General features: G+C 45.4%; 1 protein-coding gene across 4 annotated transcripts in view; it reads left to right on the top strand.

The window, feature by feature from the left end:
- Positions 1-11,066, top strand: part of ptpn13 (protein tyrosine phosphatase non-receptor type 13) — a 64,682-nt gene that overhangs the window by 35,440 nt on the left and 18,176 nt on the right. For all 4 annotated transcript variants that reach the window (XM_060038108.1, XM_060038107.1, XM_060038105.1 and 1 more), the window contains exons 10-19: positions 1-79; positions 510-584; positions 1,797-1,968; positions 2,381-2,531; positions 2,826-2,964; positions 3,740-3,892; positions 8,238-8,420; positions 8,762-8,924; positions 9,372-9,861; positions 10,848-10,954. The exon at positions 1-79 is cut by the window's left edge and continues 144 nt beyond it. In XM_060038108.1, coding sequence (XP_059894091.1) covers positions 1-79; positions 510-584; positions 1,797-1,968; positions 2,381-2,531; positions 2,826-2,964; positions 3,740-3,892; positions 8,238-8,420; positions 8,762-8,924; positions 9,372-9,861; positions 10,848-10,954 — 1,712 coding nt within the window. The remainder of the gene's footprint in view (positions 80-509; positions 585-1,796; positions 1,969-2,380; positions 2,532-2,825; positions 2,965-3,739; positions 3,893-8,237; positions 8,421-8,761; positions 8,925-9,371; positions 9,862-10,847; positions 10,955-11,066) is intronic.

Raw genomic sequence — 11,066 nt, 5'->3', positions numbered from 1 at the left:
GCCGGCGTCCCGCGCCTCGGTGGCGGACCTCCAGGGGGACCCCTTCAGCACGCCCACGCACGGCCAGCGCAAGGCCAAGGTGAGGGAGTGTGGGTGTTCAACCGATACGCGATGTTCTCTAATGGTTTGACTACGTCGATTTCTGCAGTACTCTCCGGGGCTTTTTTCATAGTTCGGATATTATGTTTAGGATTGGAACTGTTTATATTTTTATTTTAGATCGTACAGTTGCTTTTTTTTTTTCTTTTTGGTTGTATCTTGTAACTTTGAACACTTTCTTCTCATGTGGGTGCTTCCCTGGCAAAATAAACCTTTTCATGTGGAATCACAGTGGCCTTGTGTCTACCAACTGGTAGATCAAGGCATAAACCCTTCCAGGGTTAGGGGTTGGATTCCCACTGAAGCCTCAGAATGTACGACCCACAGTGTTGGTCGGCGCTTTGGAAAAATGGCTGTGATTACAAAGCAATGTTCCCAATGGCTGTCCTGTGTTTCTGTCTGGCCTGCAGTCTTTCTACGGCCCTGAGTTCGTGAAGATGACGAGCGAGCCTTGTGTCTCCTTGACGGTGCCCTCGTCCATCATGGTAACGCTTTAACTTCAATAATAATACCCTTTTCTCCTCATGGCCCTATTCATGGTCAGGGACAAACTCAAGATGCTTGACATGGCATTTATACAATAGAACAGACGGTCCAAATGTCTGTGGATTATCACTTAATCAAAGTAAATGTCAGCTTTATCATTTATTCCAAAATATGTTCAAGACAAATGGAGGAATCGAAATTGCGCTTGTTTCTGTCCAACGGTGCAATAAGTAGAAAGGATAAATTAGGTAAAATTATATCAAATAAGTAATAATTACAATAAATATATTCTAAGAAACAGTAGACATTCAAGGACATTGAGTGACCTCATCACGTTCTCACATTTTGTTTGAGAGAGTTGGGAAACCGTCATGACTGAAATGTCAGGGTCTTCTAGCTTTGCTGGGAATTATCATTCCTTAAAGGTCAAATACCTGTCTGCGTGATCAAATCATCATAACCTTCTCTCCTGGCTTCACTCGGCAGCATTACTTCCATGTCGATTCTGCCAGAGAGCATTGAGTGTGAGCGCGCCTGTCACGAATGTAAACAACTGCAATATAGCGCTTTGTTCTTTTGGATTCATGTTAGTCGGTTAGGGTTATGGTGTTTATGAACAACATAACAGTTTGGACAACATAACCACACAAGCCCTTTTATAAAATGTATTTTCACAAAGACCAAAGCGCTGTAGCCCTTTAACATTCCTGAAAGGGGCATTCACTACAAAATGATCTTTCGCAGAAACGGCACAAAATAATATCGGTACATGATGTTTTCCTGAAGCCAGGAAAGAGGGTTGTTTGATCACCACAGACCATTATCAACATTTTAAGAGGACATTAACCCATTTTGTTCACCCATTGATTAAACGGGTGAACAAAGACAAAAACGCCACAGTAAGATTAGATACGATAGATTAGATAACTTTAATTATACCCAGAGGTAGATTTGGTGTGCAGTTAAGTGAGCTGGCTTTCTCCACCCATTACAGACGAGACATTTAAGACACAGTGAATATAACAAAATCACAGCAGTAGTGAAATGGAAAGTGCAAGTAATGCATCCTATTGAACGACAGGGATTTGAAGAGGGGGGATGATGATAAAATTGTATTATTAAAAATAGTAAATGTGTTTGCTTGTTTGACTTTGTGTATTAATCTCCACCCTCTTGTGTCTCCCCCCCCCCCCCCCCCCCCTCCCCTACAGAAGAGAGGCAAGGGCGAGGAGGTCCAGAGGAAGGTGGGGGTGGCGCTGCTGAACGGGCAGCGCTTGGAGCTGGGCTGCGACCTCAAGGCCGTGTGTAAAGACGTGCTGGACATGGTGGTGGCGCACGTGGGGCTGGTGGAGCACCACCTGTTTGGCCTGGCCTACCTCAAAGGTGTGGGGGCGTAAGGGGGGCTGGTGATTCTGAGCTCGCGACCCATAGGGTTGGGGTTCAGGATTCCATGTTCTAACGATATTTTGAGTAAAACTTGATTGAATGATTGATTATATATAATATTAATATTGCCTTTTTTTTATGGAAACAAAATATACAAATAATTTCATATGCCATTGGCAAAATTTACAATTTCTTATGAAATTGTAAACATTACAAGAGAAATATGAGAAGAAAATAACTAATAATAGATAACATTCTTTATTATATTCAACATTATGCGATGTCTTTAATGTTGTTTTTCTTGCAACTTTATTGCAGCATTATTGAACATTTAATTGACAGATAATTAACGGTTGTCAATGGCAACCATCCATATCTAACCCTCCTTCTCTACCCCCCTCCTCCCAAGATAACGAGTTCTTCTTCGTGGATCCTGATGCCAAACTGACCAAGGTGGCCCCAGAGGGCTGGAAGGAGGAACCCAAGAAGAAGAAGTCTGACGTCCCCTTCAACCTGTTCCTACGCATCAAGTTCTTCGTGGACGACGTCAGCTTCATACAGTAAGAACTAAAAGTCATCGGTTAGCCTTCAGCATGAACGGTTGACGTCTACAATTCTATTTCAATACTTAATTTATGCCAAGAGAGAATCTCAGGAGGCAAACAGCTACTTGTTGCATATTCAAATGTTGACAGAACACTGCAAATCTAGAAAGAAAAGTTAATATTTGCATGATGAAATGCAGAGAGAGTGGACCATTCCAATACTAGTAGAATGAAATATGATTATAAGTAACAATGATGCAGTAGGTTAACGAGTATAATTTAATTACGACATGTTCGCTACACCAACAGGCATGTGATGACGAAACACCAGTACTACCTTCAGCTGCGGAAGGACATCCTGGAGGAGAGGCTGCGCTGCGACACGGAGAACGCCATGCTGCTGGCCTCTCTGGCCCTGCAGGCAGAGTTCAGCGACTACCAGCCCGAGGTACGCCCTCGCCTTACCACGGCATCACCTCTAGGGGTTAGGGTGTGGACTCCCAGCCCAAAGGTCCTGGGTTCGATCCCTTATGTCCAAAGTCTCACTGTGTGTTTAATGACATGTTTCTAAAAAATGTCGGGAGAAAGGGTTGTTTGATGACTAAATAGGGGCATACACATATTCTTACTATAATTACATCCCCATGCTTCCATGTATTACTTTTTACTGCATGGAAGGCAAAGCAAGTTTATTTATACTGCCCCGTTCCAACATAAAGCTCCTACAGAGTGCTTGGCCCATAATGTAGAATCACATTTAAACGAACTCAATACATTACAATAATCTAAAGGACAAATATAAAGTAAACATATGTGAAGGTAAAATAACCCATGCATACTTTATAAGATAATTAATGTTTGACTGGATGTAGGTTCTCTCCTTGAACAGAGGAATTTCACAAATAAACTAGCGGGCCTGTGACTACAGTCTTGGACTGAATGCATAAGACTTGTATAAAGTTTCACATAAGATATCCCATAGAAAAGGCAATAAACCAAAGCATATTGCAGATCGGGGTCAGAGCTCTGTCCTATCGTGGACTGATGTTGGAGTATAACAATCCAGTCGATATCAAGTGTCCCCAGAGTACGTCCATTGATAACCATTGGTGGTTGCCACAATATTCAGATATGTAAATGTGAGTCGAATGCTTATTATTCCAACGTGGCGGTGTCTGTTTATGAGGAGATATTAATGCATGCGGCGTCTCTGGGTGTCTCAGCTGCATGGGAAGACGTACTTCAGGCTGGAGCACTACCTGTCCGTGTCGGTGCTGGATAAGCTGGAGCAGGCGGCCGTCAAGGAGAAGCTGCCCAGGCTCCACAGCAACTACTACGGGGTACCCGAGGGCCAGGCCGAGCTGGAGTTCCTCAAGGTCGGGCACAACATACACCAACAAACAACAGCACCATTTTGAAAACATAGTTGGAGTTGGTTTTCAATATTTTAGTTCAGAATGTATTTTGAGCATAGAGAGAATGAGATTGGATGGTATTGCATCCCCGGAAGGATTGGCACCTTGTTGTGGTCTGGGGGCTTGCCTGCCTCAATGACCCCTAGAGCTATACCGACAGGAGCTTAGGCTCCTGGTGGGGTCACCCAAGTCGGTCAGGTCGAGGGATAGAGGTCTGACAAAGTGCAATCCACTGGTCCTCCAGGTTGGGTGTTGAGCACAGGGCTGACAACCCAGTCCCGTAGAAAAAGTATTGTTACGGAAACGGCAACAAAGGAAAAAAACAATATGTGTACATGGGCCTCCTGAGTTATCGAAAGATGATAGAATGAATGTCAGTAGTGAAAGCCGTAAGGAAGCTACTGACAAGAAGGTGGGTGCCCTAAACACAAAAAGCAAGGGCTGTGGCACCATGAATGAAAATGGAGAGAGGCTGTTGGAGTTATGTACCACTTCCAACCTTGTCATCGGAGGTACCCTATTCCCACATACCGACGTCCACAGACTCACCTGGTGTTCCCCCAATGGAAGAGACAGGAACCAGATAGACCACCTAATGATCAACAGCACCTGGAGACGATCACTCTTGGATGTTAGAGTCAGGAGAGGAGCTGATGTCGGCAGCGACCATCACCTAGTCACAGCAGTGCTTAAGTTCAAATTAAGGAGAGCTGGGAAGAAGATAACAGGACAGCAACATTTTGACGTGGAGAAATGACATGACCCCAAAGTGAAGGCCGCTTTCATACTACAGCTGAAAAACAGATTCCAAGCTCTGGCAGACACGAGTGACAACACACAAAAAGGACCTGATGATGCCAACATTAAATGGGAACAGATCAAAACCGCTTACACCAATAGCAGTGAAGTCTGCCTGGGAATAAAGTAAAGGAACAGAAAAGAGTGGATTACAGCAGACACCTGGAACGTTATAGCAGATAGGAGACCCCTTAAAAATAAATTAATGGAAGCCAAGTCAGAACGGATTAAAGATAAATACAAGCAACAATATAGGGAAACCGACAGAACAGTTAAGAGGATGGCAAGAGAAAACAAGATAAATTATATAAACAGTCTTGCAGACCAGGCAGAAGAAGCATGGGAGAGCAAGGTAAGGTCTACAAAATCACCAGAATAGTCTTCAGTAGGTACCATAGAGCTATAGATACGCCGATCACTGACAAACAAGGGCGAACTCTTACATCACAAGTAGAGGCAAGGTGGGCTGAACACTTCAGCGAGGTCCTAAACACAGACCCCCACCAACAGCAGAAGCAGAGATACAGGAACCTGAGACTGTCCTTGATGTTAACACTGCACCACCAGAAGAAAAGGTTTCAGCCATCAAATCACTCAAAAACGGAAAAGCCCTCGGGCAAGACAAGCCAGGTCGGCTTAGCTCGGGAGGTAGAGCAGTTGTCTTGTAACCGAAAGGTTGTTAGTTCGATCCAGAAACTACTGGCGTATGACCACACCCAAAATCTATATATATTTTGAGCTACATTAAAACATGTTAACTAAACTAATTGTGAGTAAGAATTAAAAATAAATGAATAGCCTAATGTTACTGCACGCTTTTGAAGTGCCATCCGCAACACTCGTCTTATGATGTCGGGCTAATGAGAATAGCCTATGTGCACTGGAAACACCAACTCTGCAAAGTCAAAAATTTCAAAGGACAAATTCGACATTATAGGGAAGTTATTTCTTCCATATTTTTTTTTTAACAATCTAACAACAATTTAACAACAGGCTTAGCGAGTGCATTGCAAATACATGAAAAGTAGAAGGGTAGAAGTCAATTAGGCCTTCGATTTGGAACTTGGCCCGACGATGTGTGCAAATCTCTCAATAACAACACTTTTGAAATCAGATATTTCTCAATAAAAGCTGTTTCAGGTATACAATTTTAATACCTGCTGAAATAAATAAATAGTCTTCAATGCCGAAAAATACAGGCGGAGTAATTCGATTTTAAACAACAACAGTCCTAGAATATGACCATGGGGCGGACTACTTTACGACCATATGGGCGTCTTATAGCGCGGATTGCAATCCTTATTGCAGCCTGCAGGGTTATGCGAGAAACATACGGGAAAAAAATAAACTTGGAGCAATGATTTACTGAGGAACTATTTTTTTTGGGAGCATGCTTTTGCAGGGAGTTCGCCGCCCCACCTGCCCTGAGTGTTGATGTGTCCCTGAGCAAGACACCTAACCCTAACTGCTCCTGACGAGCTGGCTGTCACCTTGCATGGTTTACTCTGCCGTCGGTGTGTCAATGTGTGTATTAACTGATGTAAGTCACTTTGGATAAAAGCGTCTGCTAAATGCCCTAATAATAATAATAATAATAAATAATAAGACGACCTGAATGAAACCCAGAACTTTCAGCAAAACTGGTCAAACCACTCTTCACATCAATATGGGAGGGGAAGACGATGCCAAACGACTGGTCACAGGATATAATCGTAAAGATCCCCAAGAATGGTTCCCTAAAAGAACTGTGACTACTGGCGGGGAATTACCCTTTTGTCAATTCCAAGTAAAATACTTTCAAAAGTCATGATACAAAGAATTTCAGATGCAATCGACAAGCAGGAAATTTTCACTCTGCGCAACATTATAGAGAAGTGCACAGAATGGCAAAGACAGCTATATATCAATTTTGTAGACTTCGAGAAAGCATGACGGCATACACAGGGACAGTTTATGGCGCTTTCTATGTTTGTATGGGATTCCACAAGAAATCATCCTCATCATAAAGGTTTTTACACCAACTTCACATGCCAAGTAGGAAACAGCAACCACACTTTTGAAGTCAAGACTGGAGTGAGGCAAGGATGCGGGATGTCCGCATTGCTCTTCAATACCGTCTTAGACTGGGTGATGGGAAGAACAACCGAAGATCAACCTAGAGGCATCAGATGGACACTATTTAAAACTCTTGAAGACCTAGACTTTGCAGACGACTTGGCACTGGTTTCCCATGCACACCTACATATACAAGAAAAACATCCCGTGTCAACAGATTTGCACAACAAATAGGACTGAACATAAGCCTGAAGAAAACAGAGGGGATGACCTTAAACACACAAAATCCCCCACCTATACAAATAAATAGAATAAATATACCGAACAGAACAGAAGAGTTTTCATATCTGGGAAGCACTGTAAGATATGATGGAGGAACAGGCAATGACATCAAAAGCCGACTCAACAAGGCAAGAAACACATTCAGAATGATGAACAATGTGTGGAAGTCCACGAAGTATAGCATCAACACCAAACTCAAGTTATATAAGAGCTGTGTTCTCTCCACCTTATTATTCAGCTCTGAATGCTGGAGGATGACAGAGAAAGACCTTTCCAAGATCTCTGCATTCCACACAAGAAACCTCAGAATAATCTTGCGTATCTTCTGGCCTAACACCATCTCCAACCAGCAATTACTTGCTCGGACAAACCAAGAAAAGATAGAGACCATCATTACAAGTAGGCAAGATGGAGTGGACACATCATGCGAAAAGAACTGGATTACATTACAAGAACCGCCCTACACTGGACCCCTGAAGGCAAGCGAAAGAGAGGACGACCCAAAGAAATCTGGCGTCCAACAGTGGAGAAAGAACTGAAAGCCATGAAGCAGACCTGGAGTTCTATCCAAAAGCTCGCCCAAAACAGACATGAGTGGAGATCCTTTGTTGCTGCCCTACATGCCAGCAGGCATAAAGGGCAGTAAGATAAGATAAGACAGGAAGTTGCTTTTGTGTCTTTACTAGAAAAAACATACAACTTTTTTTCGATCAACCACTGCCCTAATAATAATAAAAAATTCTATACATTTCTTTCAAATGTGGTTAAGTTCAAAGTTTACGTTTAGGGCAGTTAGCTGAAGCTTTTATCCAAAGCGACTTCATACTTCTACCATTCATTCACACATATACGGCACAGTCAAGCATGCAAGGCGACAGCCAGCTTGTTGGGAGCAGTTAGGGCTAGGTGTCTTGCTCAGGGTCACCTCAGAAATCAGGTGGAGCCGGGGAAGGAACTAGCAACCTTCTGGTTGCAAGTCAACCCGCTCTACTTCCTGAGCTAAGCCGACCTTAACGTTAAAGTTTCTTTGAGGCTTGAAATCGAATTTAAGACGAGACGAAACCTAGCCAAGACAGCCTGAGAAAAACACATCAAACTTTGGTTTCCCCTTTCAACCCTCAGCTTTGTGTCACATCCTATGAAATAACACAACGGCTGTTTTGTGCTGCAGGTGAGCCAGCGGCTGACGGAATACGGGGTGCACTTCCACCGCGTGCTCCCGGAGAAGCGCTCCCAGACGGGCATCATGCTGGGCGTCTACTCCAAGGGGGCGCTCATCTTCGAGGTGCTCAACGCCAACCGCACCCCCGTGCTGAGGTTTCCCTGGCGGGACACCAAGAAGATCTCCTTCACGGTGCGTACGGTGGGATTAACATGGGGTTGGAGGCTGAGGAAGATGGGAAATGTGGAGGAAGTCTAGATATAAATGATAATACGTATACAAATATTCAAAAATATGTTTAAAGTTAATTGTGTGTAGTCATCATAATACATTTTATTAAATCAAAAATATATTTTCGAATTATAATCTATAAACATATATTTTGAAAGTCTACATATAAATGAAACATGATTAAACAAATAAACAACACTATATAATATATTCCGTTACCAACCATACCACCTCATGAATAAAGGTCCATTTAGGGATTCTGAAATGCCATCCTCCTCTTTGTTTCCCCTTCATGTCTGCAGAAGAAGAAGATCTGCCTCCAGAACATGTCTGACGGCATCAAGCACCTGTTCCAGACGGACAGCAACAAGACGTGCCAGTACCTGCTGCAGCTGTGCTCAGACCAGCACAAGTTCCACCTGCAGATGAAGGCCCGGCAGAACAACCAGGAGCAACAGGAACTCGGTATGAGAGAGGGCCGTGTGCAGGGGCCGTTGTTATCACTTCACTCACACACTCACAGAGCTGGGGGAACTATGAATTAGAAGTTATTTATTGGCAAATGGCCTCAGGATTGACTGATTATGGGAATCAGTCAAACCTAATTAAAGTGCCGGTTAACCCGAAATAGTTTGTAATAGATGTTTATATCCTTATAGCCTGATTATATCTTCTATGACCAAAAAAAGATAACATCATTTAGGAAAAAGGTCCGTCTCCACCAACCAGTTTGGCTCCATTCTTTCCGTTCTTCACCGCACTGAAATAATCTGCTTCCACCGGTTTTTTTTCTTGTCGGTTTGTTACCCCAAGTATAACGCAACTCGGTATTACATTAATATTACTTGTTATCACTATTGGTAAGACAAAGGGTGCTCCCCTGACCCGGCCCCCCGTCCCTCCCGTGTCCAGAGAACAGCCCCATGGCCAGCATGCAGTACTCCCTGGACCCCCAGGGGGAGCCCCTGAGCCGGGCGGGCGGCCCCGGCAGCCTGACCCCCAGCTCCACACGCTCGGACCCCGAGCTCTTCAAGAGGATCTCGTACTCGGAGGCGGCGCTCCACAAGGCGCTCTCGGGCCAGCTCACCCCCCAGGACGAGCCCCCGCTCTTCCCGGGCTTCGTCCCGGCCTCCTCCTCCTCCTCTTCCTCCTCGGCCATGCACACCAACCCCCGCCTGATGAGCCGCTCCCACCACAACCTGGGCCAGGTGCCCGAGTCCCCGGAGCACCGTGCCGCCGCCGCCGCCCTGGGGCTGGCTGCCGGTGGTGGGGGGGGGGTGTTGGGCTCCCATGGAGGCCTGGGCCCAGCGCTGTACCAGCAGAAGCAGCCCTACCAGCAGCACCAGCGCACCAGCTCCCACACAGACTCCCTGTCCTTCTCCGGGACGCACCCGCAGGACAAGTGAGTGGAGGACGCGTGGATACAGTGGTGTGGTGTACTGTGGATACAGTGGAGTGGTGTACTGTGGTGAACGTGTGGACACAGTGGTGTGGTGTACTGTGGTGAACGTGTGGACACAGTGGTGTGGTGTACTGTGGTGAACGTGTGGACACAGTGGAGTGGTGTACTGTGGTGAACGTGTGGACACAGTGGAGTGGTGTACTGTGGTGAACGTGTGGACACAGTGGTGTGGTGTACTGTGGTGAACGTGTGGACACAGTGGTGTGGTGTACTGTGGTGAACGTGGAAAGGATAAAGAGATGAAAAGGAAGACATATTTATTGTTACATTATACAGTATTACAATTATTTAATAATATATACTATTACTACAGTTAGGGTTAAATACTTCATCCTGATTGATCATATGCGTTCCAGGGGTCTGCATTATTTCAAATAAAGGCACACCTCTGCCTTTAACCATTCCCAATCAATGGCCGACAAATCCAACATTAAAAACAACTGTCAGATCCAACTACCGACCAGATGTTCCCTTGACAACGCAGACACGCCAGTGGCGCCGCGTTACAGATTAAAGTCGTTTACATTCTAGGTATTAGTAGCTAATAAACCATTCACAGTTTATTCCTTCAATATTTATCCAACGCCTCGAGGCTCCTGCCTTCTAGACTTCTTTTAAAGTCATGGCCCCCTTCGGCAGTACACACTACACAAGTGGTCCGGATCACCGCTAGCTGTTGGTTCGCCGGTCCTCACCAGGCGACTGGGAAGACCCACGGGGTCCACACATGAACACCCCGCTATCCGGGAGACTTGCTAAACCCCGCGGGAACACGTTGACTCAGGTAGACGGGAATGAGGTCCACCTGACGAGGTTACACCATCCAGCGAATAATTAATGAAGGGGCCGGCGCTTATGAACCACCACATCCTGACACGCATAAAAACCTGGTGACATGACCTCTGACCTCCTCTGACTACCTCCAGAGGGTTTGGCCCCGCCCCCACCAGCAGCAGCCCTCTCTGGAACGCCGGGCGGTTCCAGAAGGAACCGGACTCGGCAGACGACGCCGCGGGCCAGGCCTACGTTGTAGGTGAGGACCTGTTGAGCTCGCCAGGTAGCGTGGGGTGCTAACAGTGGGACTGTATTCACACGGCCCCACCCTGTCTGAGCTAAGGGGCTTCTGCCGTCGTGCGCTGCTGCAC

This window comes from Gadus macrocephalus, chromosome 19 (genome assembly GCF_031168955.1).
Source record: "Gadus macrocephalus chromosome 19, ASM3116895v1".
NCBI classification, from domain to species: domain Eukaryota; kingdom Metazoa; phylum Chordata; class Actinopteri; order Gadiformes; family Gadidae; genus Gadus; species Gadus macrocephalus.
This window is presented reverse-complemented; position numbering and strand designations above follow the sequence as displayed.